This window comes from Rattus norvegicus, chromosome 8 (genome assembly GCF_021556685.1).
Source record: "Rattus norvegicus strain SHRSP/BbbUtx chromosome 8, alternate assembly SHRSP_T2T, whole genome shotgun sequence".
Lineage (NCBI taxonomy): Eukaryota > Metazoa > Chordata > Mammalia > Rodentia > Muridae > Rattus > Rattus norvegicus.
Window position 1 is genome coordinate 87,248,328 of NC_141541.1, and position 24,173 is coordinate 87,272,500.

Here is a 24,173-nt window from a genome sequence, read left to right on the forward strand (position 1 = left end):
GGATATTTTTTATTTACGTTAAAATTTACATTGTAAATGTTTTCCCATTTTCTGGCTACAAATCAAGTTTTTAATCTGTACGCTTACAGCCTTTTGTTTCCTTCTTTGACAAACTTAGTTGAAATAATTCCATTTTTTTTTCTGGTATGAAATTGTTGTTTTCTCAAATGTCTGTTTTAGTTCCTGCTAGAGCTCATCTGTAATTCTTCTTTCTCTGAAAAGTATCACAGTGTTTAAGAAAAGAGCTGTTGTCATATACTACTGGTTTTGATTCAGGAATTATGGCTCCAAGGACTGAAGAAATGGTTCAGTATTTAAGAGCATTGACCCTTTCAGAGGACATAGGTTTGATTCCCAGCACCTGCCCAGCACCACAGTGGCTTACGTGTAACTACAGTTCCAGGGGATCCAATGTTCTTTTCTGGTCTCTGTATGTATTGTGTGTACATGACACACAGACATACATGCAGGCAAAAAATGCCCATACACATAAAAAGAAATAGAGTATGACCCAGGGCCAATTGGTCAAGTTTTTATGCCTCAAGTTTCTCCCTTCCACATTGATTTAATAATATGTGTTTTGCAGGCTTGTTAGGAAATGAAAAGTAAAATCATAATTTATCCTGTATTGAACAGCTTTGTACAGTGTATTGAGTAACTCAAGATGCTTCACACATGTGTCATACTTTGTCAATTTTCCATTTATCTTACCCCTTAGGCTGAGATCATTTGCTCACTCTTCAATAGACACTGTTGAAATTAAGTGCACACCCAGCACATAAGAGGCAGCGGTGGTTCCACCTTGGGCTGAGGGGGCAGATAGAGACACCAAGATGGCTGTGCCAGGGCCATGATGGGGAAGCACAGCGTGCTTCATGAGTACTGAAGGGCACCGGGGCAGAGCAGAGTCATTTCTTTCTTTCTTTTTTTTTTTCAGAGCTGGGGATCGAACCCAGGGCCTTACGCTTGCTAAGCAAGCACTCTACCACCGAGCCAAATCCCCAACCCCGCAGAGTCATTTCTTAACTAATTTTTAAAATTTTAAGTTTTTTTCTCATTTTTACAGATTTTTTAAAAAATTATTATGATATAATTTTCCCCTTTCTTTCCTCCCTCGAAAACCTCCCATGGATCTCTCCTTGATCTTTTTAAAATTCATGGGTTCCTTTTTCATTGTGTGTGTGTGTGTGTGTGTGTGTGTGTGTGTGTGTGTGTGTATTTCTAAATACATAAATACAACCTTCTTAGTCTTTATAATGTTATATATGTATATATATTTATATGTAATACATATATGTATATATGTATGTTTTCACAGGTGAGCATGTGGTATTGGATAACCAATCGGTGGCTCTTCCCTGGGGAAGATTATTTCTCTGCTCTCGGCATTCTAAATTGCTTGTAGTCCCTTGTGTGGGTTGAGGCCTCCTGGACCTCTCCTTGTCTTCTCCTTATTCAGCTCATGCTTAGGCAGTCATATTGGTGAGAATATGGTATATCTTCTGACATTCCGAGAAGACACAGTCTCACTTCCTGTTCCTCGGGCTCTTACAGTCTTCCCACATTCTGCTTTCTGAAATGTTCCCTGAATCTTAGATTCATCAGCTGGGACAAGGCTCTACAACTTTGCACTGTGATTGGTAGTTTTCAGTACCAGTTTTCTTGTCAACACCTAGTGTTCTGTGGTCCCAAGGGTAGAGCTGAATCAACAGGACACCGGGTACACAGCCATAGTTAGTCAATGCACACTTGATTCAAAGTTTCGGCATCTTTTATACAAAAGGGAGAATAAAAATTTTCTACAGTTTCCAGTTTATACCAGGTGCTGTTTACCTAGCAATAGCTTATCTGGACTCAAAGTGACCAAGACCTCCTTACAAACTGAGAAATCTGTCAACAGTCCAATTCTTGGATGCGTTGCTTCTTATAATTAAAAATAAAGTTGCTTTCTCATGAGAAAAGGATCACGGAGGTCGCGTCCTCAGGTTTGCAGCTTACTCGGCAGCATACTAGGATTCTCTGCTTGAGAAAGTGTGCTTCCTGTCTTAGTCTCCTGAGAGTGACAAAGACCCTACGTTGCCTCGAGGCTGGCGAGCTTGGAGCAGACTCCTCATGCCATTTCTCTACAGTCTCTGTTTATTGCAAAGAGAAATTTTCTTGATGCGGGGTGAGGGCTATACTTATATAAGGACAAACACTTAGAATGTGGGGATCGTGTTGGTTTAGGAAATGGAGCAGTTGTAGGTTCTCTTCTGAGTCCCATGACCTCACTAGGCCTAAGTAGTTGGCTAGGTTTCCAGTACCCAGGCATGATTTGCCTCCTGTTGAGAGGTTCTTTTATTATTAATTAATTAATTATTTTATTTATTTATTTACATCCCAAATGTTGCCTCCCTCCTAGTCCTCTCTGGAAGAGTTCTTCCCTTATACCCCCTTCCCTTTGCCTCTGAGAGGGTGTTCCCCTTCCCTACATCCTCTCTCCCTGGGCATTGAGTCTCTACAGGATTAGGTACATCCTCTCCCATTGAGGCCAGGCAAGACAGTCCTCTGCTACATAAGTGCCAGGGACCTCAGACCAGCCCGTGTATGCTCTTTGGTTGGTGGCTTAGTCTCTAGGAGCTCCCAGGTTAGTTGACACTGTTGGTCTTCCTATGGTGTTGTCATCTCCTTCAGTTCCTTCAATTCTTCCCCTAACTCTTCCATAGGGGTCCTCGACGTCAGTCTGATGCTTGGCAGTGAGTATCTGCATCTGTCTCAGTCAGTTGCTGATAGAGCCTCTCAGAGGACAGCCATATTAGCCTCCTGTCTGCAAGCACAACATGGCTTCAGGAATAGTGTCAGGGTTTGGTACTCGCCCATTGAATGGACCCCAAGTTAGGCTGCTCACTGGACAGCCTTTCCTTCAGTCTCTGACTTACATTCTTAGGTACCAAAACAGCAGCAAGACAAATACAGCAGCAAGGAGAAAAGACAACTGTGGGCCTGTGGCTGCACTGGCACACGAAACTCACTTGAGACTGAGAAGGAGGTCTTGGTGCAAGGGGGTAGATTTGGATCTAACGCATTCCCTTTCTGTGAACGTTCAGTCTTCCCAGTGCCATTTCTTGAAGATCATTTCTCCAATGTATGTTTTTGGCAGCTTTGTCAAATATGTTGCTAGTACTTTTGTCTCATTTGATTTTTGTCACAGACTCTTTTTTTTTTTTTGCATCTGTTGAGATGATCACGTGGATGCAGGACGCATCGCTCCAGGCTCTTCTGGCTTTCAAAGTCTCTGTTGTCAAAGCAGCTGTTATTCTGATGATTTTCCTTTGTATGTGATTTGTTCTTTCTTTTGCAGCTTTCAAGCATCCTTCTTTATTCTGTAGACTTAGATATGCTTTAACAACGATATGCTGCGAGGATTTTCTGGTCTTGTCTCTTTGGTAGTCTGTGTGCTTCTTGTATCTACATGTATCTTTCTTTACTTTGGAGGAATTTCCTTCTATGATCTGGTGTATGCTATTGATTTAGAATTCATGCTTTAGGAGTACAGAAAGACACTCAGAAGCAGAGTAGATATGTCTCTTAAGTATGTTTAAAATTTTTTTACTTATTGCTTTCAAATTTTAATTAATTTATTAATCAACTTTACAACCCAATCCCAGCTTTTCCTCCCTCCTCTTCTCCCAGTCTCTCCCTCTCCTTCCCCCTCCCCCCATCCACCTCTACTCTGTTTCCCCTTAGAAAAGGGGAGCCCTCCCATGGATATCAACCAGCCTTGTCATATCAACTTGCAGCAGGACTAGGTACATTCACTATTGAGAATAGACAAGGTAGACCAGTTAGGGGAAAGGTATCCAAAGGCAGGCAACATAGTCAGAGACAGCCCTGCTTCTGCTATAAGGGTCTGACATTAAGACCCAGGTATGTGCAGAGGACCTAGGTCCATGCCAAGCATCCTCCCCGGTTGGCAGTTCAGTCTCTGTGGCTCTTATGAGCCCAGGTTAGTTGATTCTGGGGGTTTTCTTGTGGTATCTTTGACCTCTCTGGCTTCTTCAATCCTTCCTCCCCCTCTCCATAAAATTCTCCATGCTCCCCCGAATGTTTGGCTGTGGGCTTCTACAGTCTGTGTCCATAAGTTACTGGGTGAAGCCTCACAGATGATAGTTATGTTGGGCTCCTGCTTGGAGGTATAGCAGGATATTATTAATAGTGTCAGGGGCGGGCTCTCTCTTATTGCATGGGTCTCAGGCTGGGCCAGTCATTGGTTGGCCAATCCCTTAATCTCTGCTCCATTGTGGGTTTAAGGTTTTGTGGCTGGGTTGGTGTCACAGGCCCTCCATTGGGAGTCTTTCCTGGTTACAAGAGACTGTTCCGTATCTCCAATTGCTAGGAGTCTTAGCTGGGGTTGCCCTCATAGATTCCTGGCAATTTCCATTGTCCTAGGTTTCTGGCTCATCCTAGAGATTCTCTTTCATCCTCATTCCTGCTTTTTCTCCCAGTACATCACGCCCTCTACCCGCTTTGATCCCTCCTGTTCCTATTGCCACCCTTCCCCCAATTGGTCTCTTTCTTCCATCCATCCCTGTTATCTATTCATTTTCCATTCTCAGTGAGATTTAACTTTCCTCCTTTGGTGCCAGCTTGCTACTTAGCCTCTTTGGGTGTGTGGATTGTAGCATGAGTATCCCGAACTTTATGGCTAATGTTCAATTATCCATCATGATCCTGAGTGGATCATCTCACTCAGGATGTTTTCTAGTTTTATCTAGTTGCTTGCCAATTTTATGATGTCCTTGTTTTTAACAGCTGAATAGTATTCCATTGTGTAAGTGAACCACATATTCTCATCCATTCTTCAGTTGAGGAACATCTAGGTTGTTTCCAGTTTCTGGCTATTACAAGTAAAACCACTCTGAATATAGTTGAGCAAGTGTCCTTGTTGGATGGTGAAACATTTTTTGTGTATATGCCCAGGAGTGGTATAGCTGGGTCTTGAGGTACAACTATTCCCAGCTTTCTGAGAAACCTCCAGATTGATTTCCACAGTGGTTGCATTCTTTGTGAATTTTATACAATGTGTTTTGATCAGTATCTTTCCTTTCTCCAACTTCCCTCATATCCACTCCCTTCTCTACTGACCTACCCAGATTTGTGTCCTTTGTTCCCATTTTGTTCAAGTTATGTTGCTCATATATTCTGTGATCTGTGACTTGGAACTGGAGTGGTTGACTCACCAAGGGATACACTATTAAAGAACCCCGACTTTCCTTCCAGAAGCTATCAGTTGCCAAAGTATCTCCTTAGCTATGGTTGGGACCTCTCTCCATGTTGGGTTGAACTGACTTGAGCTTGCCCAGGGATTGTTCATGTTGTCATAGCTGCTTTGAGTCCATATTTGCAGCTGCCCTGTTATATCTGGAGGGCACCATTTCTTTGTGATATTCCATTACCTATGACTCTTACACTTCTTCTTTGAGCCTTGGGATGTAATATAGAAGTCTTTTTTAGGGTCAGAAATTCCACAGTCTTTTATTCTCTATATCTTGACCAGTTGGGGGGTTTCTGTTATTCATCATCTACTGAAAATAGAAGCTTCTCTGATGAAGGCTGAGAGATGGTTTAATCTATGGATATAGTGATAAGTAATTAATTATGTCCACTTAGCAGAAGGATGGCAACAGATTCTCCCTTAGGACCTAGACACAGGTTCTTAACCTGACAGTGATATGAGGTATCAGTTTCGTCATATAGAGTGGGAACTAAATCCAATCATGTTTACATTGAGGTCGTTCACTCTACTGTTGCATCAGTGGGCGTGTCTCGCCAGGCCAGCTGTTGTTGTGGCTTGCAGGGTTCAGAGGGTATGACTGGTGGTTACTTTACTCCTCTGGTAGCCAGCAGAGCGCCCTCTAGCACTAGGAAAGCTAGACAGAAGTGATGAAGCTTCCAGGTGAGTAACATCTTGATAGCTTCATGTTTTATGACTCAAGTTTTTGTGGTGTTCTTAGCAATAGGATCTTACCATCCTTCAAGTTCTGGAGGGTAACCAAGGGCATTGGCAGTAGCTTGCAATGTTTGGGGATCTATGGGAACTCGATAGCCAACGACTTCAAAAAGTGATTCATTCTGGACACTGGGCCCTTAATTTGTTAACCTATGATGTCTATCAGGGGTATAGTTATTAGGTAATTACATTTTAATTCTTATTTTAAAGTTATGTATATGTGTATGTATACAAGAGAGCTGGTGTTCTTGGAGGATATTGATGTTGAATCTGGAGTTACAAGTATGTGCGACCTGCCTCACATGGGTGATAAAAATCAAACTTGGTGAGTCCCCTGTAAGAGTAATGAATGCTCTTAACTGCTGACTTACCTCTTCAGCTCTGTATAATGTGTGTGTGTGTGTGTGTGTGTGTGTGTGTGTGTGTGTGTGTGTATTTCAAGGAAGCTTCCAAAGTAATGTGAAGGTTTTAGTTTGATCTTTGAAGTGGTTTTTAGTGTTAGTTATCCATTCACATATTTCCTCTTCTACCCTGCCTTCCTATACCCCACTGCAATTTAACCTTCCCGTCCTTCCCATTATTACCCTCTGAGTCTTTATACCTTCGCCTTGTCTCTCTTCTCCATTGAAAGTCTACCCTGTGCTCTCCTCCTAATTTCCTAACCTCTGTGTGTATGCCAACTGAAACATACATGTCTGAGGATCCAAGCTAAAAATCCAAAAATGAGAGCAAGCATGCAGGCTGTCTCTTACCCTCTCATCTCTGCCAGACTCCCAGCTGTCATACTGATTCCTTTGTCTACTGCCTCCTAACACTGTTTTCCACAGCACCAAACCGTTTTCATATTGATGCCAGAGTTAACTTTGCAAAACATGGATTACTTTATGTTTTTCTTTACTTTAAACCTCAGTGATCATCATTTACAACATACAGTCCAAAGCCCTTAGTATGACTTACATATTCAAAATATGAACACAACCGTTCCTTCTCCTCTCAATGATGCCACTTTAACCAAATACTCAGTGTTGTATTCTGGAGACGGTTTTGTACTTGGTTCAGTTTTTCCCTTTGTCTTAAGACTTGAAGAAAGTGGAATGCAGACAGCTCACTGCAAAAGGAGTATTTTCTACTGAAATTCTTTTTAAAGATTTATTGATTATATATAAGTACACTGTAGCTGTCTTCAGACACCAGAAGAGGGCATCAGATCCCATTACAGATGGTTGTGAGCCACCATGTGGTTGCTGGGAATTGAACTCAGGACCTCTGGAAGAGCAGTTAAGTGCTCTTAACAGGTGAGCCATCTCTCCAACCCTCTACTGAAATTCTTTTCACCATTCAGATTCCTTATAAATTTAACTTTTGTTTAATAGACCTTACATATTATCAACATTTCATGTTTATTGAAAAATTTTATCTTCTCTATAGGTTACAAAAATATCTCATTGTAGTCATTTTTATAGCTTTGGTAACTACTACACTATGATGTAATTTTCTTTACATTGTATTTTAAATTAAATTTTTTGAGATAGGGTCTCTCTACAAAGCATTGACTGCCCTGGAAATTGACTGGCGTTAAACTCACAGAGATTGGCCTGCCCCTACCTCCTGCGTACTGGTTTTATAGATGTGCAGTACCATGCTTAGTTCACAATCATTTTAGATTTACAGAAAAATTGAAAAAAAAAAAAAGGAGATAGATGACCCAAATGTCTCCATATCCACACACATTTGTTTAAATGTAAAATTTAGCCAATGGATTGACTACAGTGTCCCAGGTGGACCAAGCCAAAGGCAGTCAGCACCCAGGAGCTTTCAAAGAAGTGGACCAAGCCAAAGGCAGTCAGCACCCAGGAGCTTTCAAAGAAGTGGACCAAGCCAAAGGCAGTCAGCACCCAGGAGCTTTCAAAGAAGTGGACCAAGCCAAAGGCAGTCAGCACCCAGGAGCTTTCAAAGAAGAGTATAAAACATCATAGGCGGGCTCAAAAAATGTGATTTAACTTTAATAACTTAAAATTAAATAGGCTAGACAACTAATATCTAGGTTTTCAGCTATCGGTCATTGGAACAGAGGAGACTGAACACATATTTTGAGTTCTGAGTTCACTGTCCGTGTGGTTTCGGTGAGTCCCATGACTTGTCTGTTGTCCAGGATGCTTCTTCAGAATGCAGACAGTTGAACAAGATGAATTCTGAACTTCATTCTGCTGCTAGGTCCAGGGTCTCGGAGGGGCCAAGCTTGCAATTCTTCCTGTTCAGTGCCTTTCCTTTCCCCCACCATGGTCCGTGTTTATTGCAGACGACACTCAAGAGTATTCCGAGCGCTTTGCGGAGGAGAACGAGGCAAACCTGGTTGATTTTGAAGACACTTCGTCAGCTAGCAATTCACATGTCAGGAAGCATTTTCCAGAATCATGGATTTGGCTAGACTTCTACATGGGGTAATGATCTGTAAAGTTCTTTGTCCATTTATGTTTGGTTTCGTGTATCTCTTGAATAATATTTTCCTACATTCTAATGTGTTTTAAGCATAAATCTTGTGTGTTGAGGAAGTAAACTGATGAGGGAGTTTGGGGCTTAATATGATGAGGTCTCTAACTGTAGTGTTTGATTGAATCACATGAGGACTGTGGCCACAGAGTGTCATCCAGGAGAGGGTGAGGCTTTATAAATGGCGAATTAAACTTCCTTGAAGTCTCCTAGCTTTTGTTGAGGGAAACCCACAACAGACTTGATAGGGATACAGTCCAAACAAACATACGAGCATCCACAAACTTATCTGAAAATCTAGAGAGGAATATTGGAGTGAAGCTCGAAAATACACATTTAAAAACATTTGCGAAAATAGCATTAGTCAATTGAGAAGCCATGAAGTTTGTAGAACAATTGTTTTTTATTAACTTGAGTATTTCTTATTTACATTTCGAGTGTTATTCCCTTTCCCGGTTTCCTGGCCAACATCCCCCTAACCCCTCCCCCTCCCCATCTTTATGGGTGTTCCCCTCCCCATCCTACCCCCATTGCTGCCCTCCCCCCAACAATCACGTTCACTGGGGGTTCAGTCTTAGCAGGACCAAGGGCTTCCCCTTCCACTGGTGCTCTTACTAGGATATTCATTGCTACCTATGAGGTCAGAGTCCAGGGTCAGTCCATGTATAGTCTTTAGGTAGTGGCTTAGTCCCTGGAAGCTCTGGTTGGTTGGCATTGTTGTTCATATGGGGTCTCGAGCCCCTTCAAGCTCTTCCAGTTCTTTCTCTGATTCCTTCAACGGGGGTCCTGTTCTCAGTTCAGTGGTTTGCTGCTGGCATTCGCCTCTGTATTTGCTATATTCTGTCTGTGTCTCTCAGGAGAGATCTACATCTGGCTGCTGTCTGCCTGCACTTCTTTGCTTCATCCATCTTATCTAATTGGGTGGCTGTATATGTATGGGCCACATGTGGGGCAGTGTGCAAAGTACTTCTTGAGAAACTGAAATGCTCAGTGACTTTAAACTTAGATACATAAATGACACAAATATAAATTGGTCCTGCCAAAGCTGGACCCCCAGTGTAGGGGATTGTTGGGGGGGTGGTAATGGGGATAGAAGGGGAGGGGGAGGGACTAGGGGGCTGATGGACAGGAAACTGGAAAAGGGAATAACATTTGAAATGTAAATAAGAAATACTCAATTTAATAAAAATGGAAAAAAAAGAATGAATGGACAAAACATTAAAATTTTTTCTAATTGTTTGTTATGTTGTTTTATTTGGAATTATGTGAAATATTAGCTTTGTAATTTCTGTATTTGTGTTGACTTCAGATCTAAGAATCACGAAGAGTATGAAGTTACTGTGCCTGATTCCATCACTTCTTGGGTGGCTTCTGCTTTTGTCATCTCTGAAGACTTGGGTTTTGGGCTAACAGCCACTCCAGCAGAGGTAAAAAGAATACTGGTTGCGGGCGAGGGAAGGGCTCAGAAATCTAATGAAATGAAAATGATCAACTATCTATCATTAATTTATTTATCACAGTTTACTGTGACTTCACCTTTCTGCCTTCAATTGTGTCAACATCTTTGAAAAATTAGTATAGTATTATTATTTATAAATTTATCTTTTTATTTTATGTTCACTGGTGTTTTGCCTGCACACATGTCTGTGTGAGAGTGTCAGATCCCCTGGAAGTGGAGTTACAGACAATTGTGAGCTGCCATGTGGGTACTGGGAATTGAACCTGGGTCTTCTGGGCAAGCACCTTTTAATTGTTGAGTAATTTCCCCAGCCATTAATAATAATAATAATGATGATGATAATAATAATTTATTGTTATAATTATTGTTATCATTGTGTGAGTGTGTGTACACCACAGCACACACACGGCAGTCAGAAGACAATTTTGTGGGTTCAATTCTCTTCAGTTATGTTTATGTGAATTCCGGAAATGGGAATTGAATTCCGTTTGCCAGACTTGTCTAGCAAGTCTTTACCCATTGAGCCATCTTGCTGGCCCTGTGATAACTGTTGAATCTGAGTTATATTAAATGGATAGATCTGGTCATAAGGTTAAAAATATTATTGCTAAAACATTTTTTACTTTTTACATACTAAGTTTTTATTTCATTCTTTGAGCCAGAAGTCTTTTGGTCAAATCAGAAAATGCAGACACTTTTGAAGTCTTTTCCTTTGAAAATGAGCTCTTACATATATTGTAAGAATGTGTGTTCATCAGCCTAGTAAGAGCACCAGTGGAAGGGGAAGCCCTTGGTCCTGCCAAGACTGAACCCCCAGTGAACATGATTGTTGGGGGGAGGGCGGCAATGGGGGGAAGATGGGGAGGGGAACACCCATAAAGAAGGGGAGGGGGAGGGACAAGGGGGATGTTGGCCTGGAAACCGGAAAGGGGAATAACAATCAAAATGTAAATAAGAAATACTCAATTTAATAAAGATAAAAAAAGAATGTGTATTCATACACTCTCAGCATAAGAGCATGGTGTGGATTATGCAGTGGTCAGCTTAACTGCTCCTACATTCTTCCCCTTTACTGTAGGCTGTAGTCAGTGTTCAATGTTTTCATACATGGAAGGAAACACTAGAGTAAAATTAAATGTTCTGCAAATGATGTATATTTTTGAAATAATAAATACATATAGATAATGATAATTAATTAAGGTAAATGCACCACACACTACTAAAAACAATAAATAATTTAGTTTATCATGTCTCTAAAATATCCAAATTTAGATAACATGTAATATTTGACATAATTTTTTTATATTTAAATTTTGTGTCACAATTGGCTCAATTTATCCTTTTCAACATTATAAGCCTTAATTTATCTTGTCACTTATTTTTAGGCATTTCTTCCTAATTCCAACTCTAGTAATTATTATAATGTATATTATATTTAAAATTTCAATGTTGGATTAATTTTTATTTTGTTACCAATTGCCATTATCTTTACTAGGACAAAGTTCCACATTGCACTCAGTTTAAGGTAACTCAAGCATTCCTGTGTTAAGTAAGACTGCCTTAGATAAGCAATGCTTTCTATGCAATTCTGTAGGCAGAATTTCCTTACTTAATCATTGCTGGGAACAGAAAACAGGTGTCATTTGTATTATAACTTACTTTTAAGCTTGTAGTCATAGAGAGAATTCAGTGTAACATTAGAATTTTATAATAAGAGTGTTTTGCCCATATCTATGTGCACTGTGTGTGCTTGGTGCTCAAGGAAGCTGGAAAAGGGTGTTGGATCCCCTAGAACTGGAGTTCTGAGTTGACTTGTGAATACTGGGAGTCAAGTCTTGGCTCTCCATATGAGCAGCAAGTGTCCTTAGACTCTTAACCATTCATTTATCCAGCCCCTATTTTGTTATAAAGTTTATTATTGACCTAACAATGGCGAGATTATTTGAAAGATGAGCACAACTTCTCAAGGTGTCTCACAGTAGGCACTTCTTCATTCCTGTTTTATCATACTTTGTTACCAGGTGCTAATAAAAATATAAGGATCATGAATGGTCTCAATCCAATAGCTATCACTCCATCGTACCGGAGATTTTGTATTGCTTCCTTAGGATCGATAAGTGAAATTTGTAGAAATATTAGTGCCTTGGGTTTGTATGTGATATTATGATGGAAGCCCAGGCCATGTAAACAGATGATTTATTTACATGATCATCTAAGCAAATAGTCAATATCTATGTAGATACTTACATGGTATATTAAGTGATAAGATTTGTAGTGTCAAATGCACCCAGCAACAAATCACATTTCTGTGTCTCAAATATAAACCACACACAAATACTGAATAAATCAGAACTCACAAGGGATTCAAGGCAGTAGTTGTTTATTTGTTTGGGACAATCCTAAGCGTTGTAGAACTTCAGGTCACAAAGTGCTGCTGCCACCGTTCAGCCATTGTGACAATCTGAAATGCTCAGTCAACAAATGTCTACATAAACCTGGTAGACACGTCCATCCTCTTGACATTGTGACATGGTCTTGTCATCTACAAAGTTCATAGTTGTGAAGTGGGCAATCAAATTTTAAAAAGAATAAGCATCTGACACTCCCCCACTCCATGCTTAATGTTGTATTGACCATGTTCATGTTGGCTTTGCTGTATGTAGCTCACAGAGGCATGGGTTAGAGTCACAGGGTATGCCTTCAAGAGAGGCTTATTTCTGCTATGGAGAACACCGGCCTAGAGTGACCAGGCTGTATTTCTGGAGTGGCCATTCTGAGCTGGCCACATTGAGAGATTTCCTCAAGTAAGTCTAAAACAGAGACTGTTGGATTGGACAATAATTTTTGAAGGAAATTATGGAGTCAATACAGTATGGAGTCAATGACAGCTTGTTTTGGTATCAGAACGGGTTATGGCTCCTTCACTTGTAGTAGGTACAGAAATTTCTGAATATCATTTAAAAAAAAATAAAGCAGGAACACAGCACCCTTATCGGGGTGTAATGATTGCACAAATAACTTAGTGCTTGGTTACTACCAGGTCCTTAATATAGTTCAGTCCTTAATATAGTTCGGTCCTTAATACAGTTCAGTAATTACTAGGCTAAACAACAGCTTTCTACCGTTCACTCGGTGGAAGCTGTTAATTGGTGATGGGTGTTCCAGGCTCTGTGGACATTGCTCTTGTATATAATGTGAAACATTTTTATCTGAATCACAACATGTCACCATTGTCTTCTCTCTAGCTGCACGCCTTCCAACCGTTTTTCATTTCCCTGAATCTTCCCTACTCTGTTATCAGAGGTGAAGAGTTTGCTTTGGAAGTATCCATAGTCAATTATTTGAAAGATACCACCAAGGTAACGTGTTCATGGCTTCGTTGATTATTTCCACTTTGAAACAAAGGTGCAAGCAAACATGGGTTGGGCATCAGCGTCTCCAAGCATTTTTTTTTCTTATATGTATTTTACCGGTTTTATCCTTTTAGCTTGGTTATTTAAAATTTTAAGAGATATTTAATTTATTCTTTGACAATTTCACACCCACATATTATACAGTCTAGTCAAATTCACTTTACCCTCTCTTATCCTCTTTCTTCTTCCCCAGTAGGTTCCTCCTCCCACTTCCCTGTCTTTTTCTCTTAATTTTGTACTGTGGCCCACTTGCCTTGAACCAGGGTCATCCACACGAACATGTGTGTGGAGATATTCACCGAAGTATAGTGGCTACACCACTGAAGGCAGTGACTTTCCCTTTCAGTCATTAGAACTTAACAATAGCCCCTCAAGGATGGCTGGGCCCTGTGAATGCCGTCCCCAGCAGTAAGTCAATGGGCTAAGTCTTGGGATTAACCTCTGTTCATTGCTTTAACCGAAGCTGAGAACAGCACTAGTCTGTGGGTGCAAACATAGAGTAGGCCTTAGAACTAATCAGAAAGCAGATGGCTACTGTCGTAGCTTGTATCAGCGAGCCTTTCTTGTCTGCTACATTGGGACTGTAGCATTCAAGATCCACACATGGGTAAGACCACTGATAACTTTTCTAAGTTGCCCACATAGCAGCTTTTGGCATTCTGAGGGCTAGCCAACAAGGAGGAAGCTTCTGGCTCAGTTGTAGCATTACTTGTCTTTGTAGTATATCTAAAGTGTGTGTTATCTTCAGCAATCATGTCTAGGCAACCAGGACAATAGCAATAAGTAGTATTTTCTGGGTAGCTTTGGGCCTCCATGACTAACAACTCACAGGGAGGAAGCACACATCTGATACTCCTCCAAGAATTTTGTATGATGCTGGGAGATTAAAAGTATACATACTTTGTTAGTGATTTTTTTCTACTTATTAATGTCTGGGTATATCATTAGAATGTCTACTCATTCTCTTAGTTTTCCAGAACAGATCTCCTGTTTAGCCAGGGAACTTCCTTTTGGTCTTGGGGATGTGCCTTTGTCTCTCCTACCTCCTGCATTTCTTCCTGGTCTTACATTTCTAGAATGTGTTTTTCCTTCTCATTACCATTTTGTACCTACTGCAGTTGGTAAGGATTTATTCTCTTAGGTTGCAGCCAGGATTCCTTTCCTGAGGAACTCACCCGCTCTGTTTGTTTGTCGTCTCCATGGTTGTTCAGAGCATTATGTTTTCTGGAAATTGTTTTGTGAGTCATGACCCTGTGTCTCCTTAGGCCATCAGTTTGCTGCAAGGCAAGGATTAGGACTTAACTACTGTTTGTGTTGTACTGACAGTTGCATTAGCCAAATGGTTTCGTTTTCAGCCCTAGGCATTTGCTGATAACTTTATTGTATGAAATGCCATAATTTCTTTAAGTGTGTAGATCTGCATAGTAAATCAAAATGTTTACTTACTGTATTTTGGTGTTGGAGATTGAATAGTAGTAAGCGAACCACTGAGCTATATCCTCCCAGCTCCAGCATTTTGTTTTTTAACTGTGCTTTTTAATGTGGTCAGAACGTTACAGAATAATGACCTAACATCCAGGTACCTCTCACGAGCAGATAACGTAATAACATGACTGTAGTTCCCTTATCTGTTTTAAAAGAATCATTATTAGTATGTGACCAAATTATTGTGAAAAAATGAGAAAATAAATTGGAAAATGCTTTGTAAAATGTAAGGCTGGTTGTGGTGGGACACACCTGTAATTCTAGCAGTTAGGAGGCAGAGTCAGGAAGTTTGAGTATAGCCTGGTCTACAAAATGAGTTCCAGGTCATCTAGACTTAAAACTTAAGATTCTAAACCAGTGGTTCTTATGCTGTGGCCCCTTAATACAGTTCTTCATGTTGTGGTGACCTCCAGCTATACAATTATTTTCATTGCTACTTCACAACTGTAATGGTGCTTCCGCTATGAATTGTAATGTAAATATCGGATGTATAGATGTCTTAGTTGACCCCTGTGAAAGGGGTCATTCGACTCTCAAAGGATTTGTCACCCACAAGTTGAGGACTGCTGCTCTAAACCCTCACTCACCTTTGGGCAGAGTGGTGTATATCTTTAACCCGAGAACTTGGAATCAGGGTCAGAGGCAAAGGCAAGCATATCTCTCTGAGTTCAAAGCCAGTCTCATCTCCATAGCAAGTTTCAGGCCGCCCGGGCCTACATAATGAGACCCTGTCTCAAAAAACAAAACAGATCAAAACAAAACAAAACAAAAAAAAAATCCCTCAAACCTGGAAGAATTCTACTTAAGGAGAGCAGAAAATAAGTCTGTAAGTAAGATATGCTTTAATACTAATGTAGTAAGCACACTTTTCATTGAATAATTTTTGCAGAGAGTCTCAGTATTTAAATCTGTCTCATGCTTCCCTAATAGGACCTGTGTCTCCTAAGGTGACACAGTTAAGTCAGGAAACGCTGGAACTAATATTTGTGGTGGGCTTTTTGCGTATAGTTCCACTCAGTGGCTTTGTGTAGCAAAAGAAATTAGTGAAAGGAGAAAAAATGAAGCAAAAAAAATGCCTTCCCCAAGATATATTCTGAGGTAGAAGAGGCATGCACATAATAAATCCATAGTTCTCTGATTGCCTTTCCATTTTACCCACTGCTTGGCCGAGTCTTTGTCCCATTTTCCTCTGGTTTTGACTTTCATATTTGTAATATAATAGTGATAGAAGACACTTTATAGAAGGGCATTGTTTTTTTTTATACAAAATTTTTGGTTTTACTTTTTCTTTCCTTCCCAGGTTGTGGTACTTATTGAGGAAAGTGACAGCTTTGATATTTTAATGTTTTCAAATGACATCAATAACACCATCTACCGGAAGACTGCTCTAGTTCCCAGAGAGAACTCGGTCACTCTTGTTTTTCCTATTAAGCCAACGCACTTGGGAAATGTTCCCATCACAGTGACAGCTGCCTCACCCACTTCCTCTGATGTTGTCACCAGGACCATTGTAGTAAAGGTAAATATTTGGGGTTTGGATGGATACAGTAGAAACTTAACATGGAGTTGAAAAGCAAACAGGAGACAGTGTTTTTGTGTCAAAGTTTTGGTAATCTTAAAATGTCTTCTCCTGGTAATGTCTAGTTGTTTTATCCATCTATAAAAGTGTAACACACATGGGTTATAAAAGTAGTCATTTTCCTTTTTAAATTTGAGCAGAAGTAAATTTAGGATTGTCAAGTATTTCCAAATAGTCATTTACAGCTACAAACTGTGTCACACCGAGATTCTATTGGATCATTGGTTGATAAGATAGACAGTGGGCATTTTGGAATTCCTCAAAGGAGATTTTGTAGACTTTTGTTTTAAGAGAACATTGTGCATAAAACACAGCCCAGCACAGTGGATGATTGCTCTTGTTCTGGGGTTAAGTTACCTTGGATTTGAATCTCTGTCCAGTTAAAAGTGATTTCAGTTAAGGCGTTTGGTGCCTTCGTTTGGATAACAACAGATGAATCTGCTCCCCAAGGGTTTTCTTTTCTTTTTTTTAATGTTCAACATCCTTAGTCATCAGGGAAATGAAAATCAAAACAACTCTGAGATTCCACCTCACACCAGTGAGAATGACTGAGATAAAAAGCTCAGGTAACAGCAGATGCTGGCGAGGATGTGGAGAAAGAGGAACACTCCTCCCTTGTTGGTGGGATTGCCAGCTGGTACAACCATTCTGGAAATCAGTCTGGAGGTTCCTCAGAAAATTGGACATTGCACTACCTGAGGACCCAGCTATACCTCTCTTGGGCATATACCCAAAAGATGTTCCAACATACAACAAGGACACATGCTCCACTATGTTCATAGCAGCCTTATTTATAATAGCCAGAAGCTGGAAAGAACCCGGATGCCCTTCAACAGAGGAATGGATACAGAAAATATGGTACATCTACACAATGGAGTACTACTCAGCTATCAAAAACAATGACTTCATGAAATTCATAGGCAAATGGATGGAACTAGAAAATATCATCCTGAGTGAGGTAACCCAACCACAAAAAGACATACATGGTATGCACTCACTGATAAGTGGATATTAGCCCAGAAAATCGAATTAAGAAGATACAATCCACAGACCACATGAAGCTCAAGAAGAAGGATGTCCAACATGTAGATGCTTCACTCCTTCTTAAAAGGAGGAACAAAAATATTCATAGGAGACATGGAGACAAAGTTTGGAGCAGAGACCGAAGGAATAGCCATTCAGAGCCTGCCCCACCTGGGGATCCAGCCCAAACCCAGACAATATTGATGAAGCCAAGAAGTGCATGCTGACAGGAGCTTGATATAGCTGTCTCCTGAGAGGCTCCCTGAGGGTTTTCTTTGTCGTGGTTTTTCACCTCTCCCCCAGTCCTTTCCATTCTAGTTCCATGAAATACTCTCTCAGTTTAACTAGGAAGCAAGTGCTTAGCATATTCAAAGTCAGAACAGGAAACGGTGGATAGATTTGTACTGTGAGGGTTCACAGCAGACTAGATGTTTTGTCTTTAGATCTGCACACAGTTCTCTCTTAACAGATAAGCAGATGCCCTGCTGTGTTCTTTCCCCTACAGCCTGAAGGGGTAGCAAAGTCGTATTCGCAGTCTGTCTTACTGGAACTGATTGACAAAAAACAGCAAACTGAACCGAAATCTTTGAGTTTCTCGTTTCCTCCTGATACGATCAGTGGCAGTGAAAGAATTCAGATCACAGCAATTGGTAAGAGTAGTGTGTGACAAACTGGCTGCTTTGCATGTGATAATATATTTTCCCGTCTATATTTATAGCTACACTGTCTTACTTAGCCCCAGTGGGAAGAGATTATAGAAGGTTTTAGTTGGTGTCAACTGCTGTAACTTAAATCAGTGCTTTTCAACATGCTGCATGCAGATGTGGGTGTGTTATCTTGCTTAACAGGAAGTTCTGGTTTAGTATGCCTGGGGTGGGTCTTACCTTGTTCTCTTTCCTCCTTCCTCCCTCCTTCCTTCCCCTCTTTCCTCTTTTCTTTAATCTTTCTCCTTTCTTTCCAAGATGAAGCACATTGCTTTATGCATGCTTGGCAAGTACTCTACCCATGAACTGGTTCTTTCTTTTATGAGAGAAAGTCTTGGTATGTAGCCCAGGCTGGCCTAGAAGTCCAGATCCAAGTGTCTCAGCCTCTTTGCTGGGACTACAGGATTGACATGTCTGGCTGGAAGCTTTGCATTTCTGATGCTGCTGCTTTCATGTACAGATACAAGAGGCCACAGGCACTGTAGCTAGAGGGAAGAGTGTCTTCTAGAGAAGAATTTCTGGACTCTGCCTCTCGGCCACTGTGGAGGATTCTAATCTTACATAGCATGTATAAAAACACAAATGTCTGTGTTTTTCTCTAAACCTATCAAACTAGAATTTCTTAGACTATTTTCAGGGCAAGTGTAGTTTGAAAACGTTCCACCTGTGAGTCTGGTAAGCAAGGTTTGAGAACCGTTGCCTAGAATAGTTTTCTGTGTAAGATTCTAGCAGCCTTTACTGTAGGAATGGGTGTTACTTCGAGGTACCTTCCAGTAGCCAAAAATGCTTTTGAATTAATCAAAGCTTTCCCCACCAATGTAGTGTACCTGAGTCTCCCCCTGCAGAATTAATTCCTGACATTTGTCCGACTCTCTGATTTAAAAAAACACTTAGTTTATACTGTACCATTAGTTAGGCAGAAGCATCCTGACTTATTGTGCCGTCCTCAAGTTAAGATCTATGGCATTGCTCTTGTTTTGATCAAGTTTGTACTCGGTCCCACTGGCTTCTATGATAGAGGACTACACTGAGCTGAGACTACCTGCTGACAGCGGGTCAGAGTGAATGATTATTATCCATTGAACCAAATGTTTTCTGCTTGCAGGAGATATTCTTGGTTCTTCCATCAATGGCTTATCCTCACTGATACGGCTGCCTTATGGATGTGGTGAACAGAACATGGTTTATTTGGCTCCAAATGTTTACATTTTGGATTATCTCACTAAACAGAAACAGCTGACAGTTAATCTAAAAGAAAAGGCCCTTTCATTTATGAGGCAAGGTAAGCAGTCGAGGTACCCTTTTACTTGTTAAAAACAAGTTTGCGTTGGTTTATAGGTCAGGGTCTCCCTGGGCTACGTTTTGGAATGGATGGAGGTTGTGTTTGTGAATGATTTGTGTGACTACTTGGTACTGATACGCTGAAGGTCAGGCAGTGGGGAGGTGCCACTTGTCCTCAGGTAGCCAACTGCTCCTTAACTGCTGCTAACTTAAAAACTCTTTTACAAAATCGAATGAATGATCATTTCTGAGCATTCGTTCACTATTTTTTTCTTGAGATGGAGTCTTAGGTGGTTCAGGATAGCTTTGTGGTAGAACAGTGTGTGCACAGTGGATGCTTGCACCTCTGAAGTGACTGTCCAAGCTATGCTTACGACCCAACCACAGCAAAGTTAATGTGGGTCAAGTGCTGCCTATGGGGCAGGCAGTGTTGTAAGAATTCGCTGTCTAGTAGCTCGAGGAAGCTGGGACACAGGAAAGTTAAGTAACTGCCAGGGTCTGTGTGGTGAGCTAGTGGCTAACCTAGGATTTGAACTCACTATTTACTGTGTTCAGAGTCCTTGCCTTCAGCGTCCATGGCCAGAGAAGCTGAAGATTGGTGAACCATATCTAATAATAATAAAATGCAAAATTCCGAGTTCATAAAATACTACAAAAGCCAGCCCCAAATAACAGACTCAGCTTGCTTTTGCCTGCACTGTTTATACGATGTACACGATACAGGAAACTCATGAAGATGGGAAAGATTTATATACGAAATGACTGGGAAGCACTTATTCAGCACAACCTGGGAAAGTATAGTTCAATGTTTGTGTGTGTGTGTGTGTGTGTGTGTGTGTGTCTATGTTTGTATGTGTGTTGTATGTGTGTTATCTTTTTTTTCTCCTACTTCTCCTCCTCCCTTAAGGATGAATGGGTTAAATGACAGAGAGGCACACTAGTAGCCATGATGTCCACTTTCCACAAATTGCCAAACTCAAGTAATAAGACTATTTTGATAGGAACCGTCCTTTTAACATCCCTCATCATATAGGAAACTGTTTATTCCGCACTGGTGATACTAGAAAGGGGCGATAATCATATGGAAAAGCTTTATATGTTTCTTTAATTCGCACAGAAACCATAGGTGGGAGTTGCAGCACCACTACCTCCATATCCTAGGTGAGGAAACTGAGGCATAGGAAGAGTGAATAAATTGTGGAAACCCCAGGAAATGAACGGCAGAGTCCATGTCCACACAGGCTGTCTATCGCGTTCTTGGATTTTTAGAAAGAAGCAATGGGATTTATAGATGAGGACCCAGAGTTCAGTGAACCACCATCTCAGTGGGGGCTCTGATAAAGCACTTGAGGAGAAACACGGGGTACTGTTGGGGAAAGAGACAGTAAAGGTTAGACCCTGCACAGTTAGATTACACCAGTGTGAGGTATGAGGTATTAGTCTAGGTGGTACAGAGTGGGAGCCAAGGGAACTGTTGTTTTTTAGAAATTTTATCATAGTTAAATTTAAGAAAAGGTCTAAAGTGCTGTCTGTGGTAAAGTGTGGCGTGTTGATCTTTACATCTTGTTGAATAGTCATTGTAGAAGACAAATAAAAGATACAGGAGACTTAAAATTTAGCTTTGGACTTTTTGAAAACAAGATTCCAGTCTGTCCTGTGATTTTTTAGCTTGTCCAGTTTCACGTAGAAAGTACATACTGATTAGACTGACATTTTGTAATTTAATACGCACGTATTGTCTTATTTTAATAGAGCATAATAGCTCACAAAATGTCATCTAGTGTTATATAGTGCATTCATTATGTGTGCTTTATGAACTGTAATTCTTGCTGATCAAATACTTTGAACTCTATTACATTTTAATTAATTTTATTGTATGCATATGAATGTTTTGGCTGCATGCATGAGTGCACATCGCATGTGTGCCTGATGCCTGTGGAGGCCAGAGAGGATGTCAGCTCCCCTGGGACTGGAGTTACAGATGGTGGTAACCCACCAAGTTGAGTCTTGGGAACCCAACCTTGTGCTTCAGCAAAGGCATCAAGTGCTCTGTGGCGCCATTGCTCCAGCTTGTTAAATTCTGTTTTGAATGTCTTGAGCCACCTGAAGAACTAACTCATGCCTTGGAGGTGACTTGGCTTGCCATGTGACACTGCTCAGAGTCACCACAGACCAAGCCCCAGCTCTGGCTCTTTTCTAAGTGCTGCTCTGCCCTCACACATCAGCTCTGTTGTTGTCAGACCAGTTTTTCAAAGCCAGCTAGAGATGTAGCCCATGGGTTCTGTTTTTGCCTAAAGAGCTAGGCGCTGGGTTTGATCCCTATCCTGGAAACAAAAACATTCCAAGTGGCCCTTTGGGGTGCTCCCTCCTGATGTTTATTGGTTACTAGAAGGGCACACTGACCAGAGGGAGAGAACGCTTCGGTGTCCAAGCGCCAAGTAGCCTTCCAAGTGTGCAGCATGGTGACCTTAAGGTGGCACGGGAGAAAGGAGAGTGCAGTGGTTAGGACACCAGCCATGGGCCCTATCTTGGGTTTGTTTCCTCAGCCTCTCAGAGCCTCGGTTTCCCAAATAATAAATGTACTTACATGGTATTGAGACACTAGGAGCTAGACTCCCTGTTAAATAGACAGACAGGGATGGGAACCATGGTTAGGGAATAAAGGTGGTGAATTTCCAAGTTGGCCAGCTTCTTCCTCACCCTTCTGACTTGAGATTCGATCTGGGCCAATCATTTATCTTACCTTTATTCAAATGGACCAGCCTTAAACTGAGAGGAAAATAGGCCTTAAAACCCCCACCCATGAGAAGATCTCTGTCTGCCAAGGGCCCCATTTGTTCTGCGCATTCTCTGTGTGCTCGCTGCAGGTGTGCTTCCCCAACTCCAAGAAACATCTTTCTTTCATTTTCGACTCTGTCTATGGTGCCGAGGTTTCTCGGCTGCTACCTGTTGCACTTTGGATATCCCCAGCCTTTCTAACTGGCAGAGAGAAGGGATCTGATCAAGAGGCCCAGACCGTATCATTTTGGGTGCTTGTCTCAGCTTTCTTCTTAAGATTACCTCATGTGTATTACTCCACTTTATGTTCTTCATTTAACATGATTTAGAACCACCATATTAATGCTTGGCTGGTGCTAACCTGCGTCTAATTCCCTCTTCACCGTATCACCATGTGGACGCCTCAGAGCTGAGTGAGTTGATGGTGATCAATATCAACTCTTTGGACTCGTAAGTTCATCCTTTTAGTATGGAAGTCAGGTCCGGGAGAATCCTGAAGGTCTTCCACAGCTCAGTGATTTCCTGTAGACACTAACCATTCTACCCAGCCTTGGCATGTTCTTACCAGCCAGGAAGTGTGAGCCCTTCTGGCTGGCCCTTCAGCTTCCACCTGAAGGAGACAGGCAGTGTTTCCTGACATCACTCCACATGAGGACATTGTAGTCTCACTTTAGAGACTGTCTTTCCTAAGTCTTGTAAATATTATGTAGTTGTTTTGACTTTTTGAGACGTTAATGAAGATTTAGTGTGAATTGTAATTACTTAAATATCACTTAGGAATGGCACATTGTCTTAAGTTTTGGTGGCCCAGGGGTCCTGCAACCAACAGTTACATCACAGAATGAAACACATTTTGCTGTCAAAAAAGAGAAAGAACTGTAACGAGAAATCACTTCTGACAAGGACTGGAAATCCTGGGCCGGTTCATCGAAGCATTAAGCTGCTTGTTTTCTTCAGATATTTAGATTTGCTTTAAAGTTACATTTTATTTAGTGTTACTTTGTGTATGTGGATGTCTAGGCATGGGAGCACATGGGTGTAGAGGTCAGAGGACAACTTTTGGGCCTTGGTTCTCTTGTTTCCCATGTGGGAATCAAACTCAGGTCTTCAGGCTTGGCAGCAAGTACCTTTATTTGTCAAAGTCTGCTCAACGAGGCTTTTCTTCAGATGTTTAAATTACCATGTCTGCAGCTCGCGCTACAGGCGAGGCTCTGAGTCTTGAAATCGTACATTTATTTTTCCTCTGTTAGAATACTCTCTTCTCTCGGAACTGGACCCCGAGCACGACACACACTGGGCAAGTGCTCTACTGCTGAGCTACACCTAGCCCTGGGCGGTTCCTTTTTGTTTGTTTCTGTAAGCAGCTCTTTCAACTTTAGTTGGTAGGGCTGTGACTACTTTAAGTTCATGGTTAGTCTAGAGAGAACTCACGGTCCAGAAAGCTTTGCATCTTATGTGGCCCATCGTAAACAGTAGTTCATAGGTTGTTATCCCAACAGCTTCGTGACTTCCGTATTTTAATTTTCAGAGATGTCTGATAATTCGATTATATTATTATCTGCCACACAAAAAGAGTTGTGAGTAGAGCAGTGATCTTGTGAGCGATACTCTTATTTCTTTGTAAACTTTTGGAGAAAACCAAGCTTTTGACTCGCTCATCTTTTGTGCTGAAAAGTCTCCAACTTCGATAGTTACAGTGGAGTGAAGGCTGTTACACTAACAATACACGTTATAGCCACGTCGTAAGCATCCTTTTCTGCTAACAGAGTAGAAACGAGGCCTGAGGTCAGCAGTTGCTTGGAGTACAAGCAGCCCAGGTTTCTCTAAGCGTGCATGGCCAGCATAGAATGTGGAAGGGAGATTGCCATTGAGAGTCAAAGCAGCTCTTCTCCCTGGCTTCTCTTCTTTCCTTTGCTTTTCCGTGGGAGCAGAGCTGGAGGTCTGGGATCTGTTTTATTGATCCACTCTACAA

The 24,173-nt window shown here is 41.2% G+C and overlaps 1 protein-coding gene across 1 annotated transcript in view; it reads left to right on the forward strand.

The window, feature by feature from the left end:
* Cd109 (CD109 molecule) overlaps window positions 1–24,173 on the forward strand; it is a 108,135-nt gene that overhangs the window by 59,649 nt on the left and 24,313 nt on the right. Inside the window, 6 exon segments of the mRNA NM_001108771.2 lie at window positions 8,289–8,430; window positions 9,789–9,906; window positions 13,184–13,297; window positions 16,137–16,355; window positions 17,944–18,088; window positions 19,248–19,424. Of these exon segments, the coding sequence (NP_001102241.2) occupies window positions 8,289–8,430; window positions 9,789–9,906; window positions 13,184–13,297; window positions 16,137–16,355; window positions 17,944–18,088; window positions 19,248–19,424 (915 nt within the window).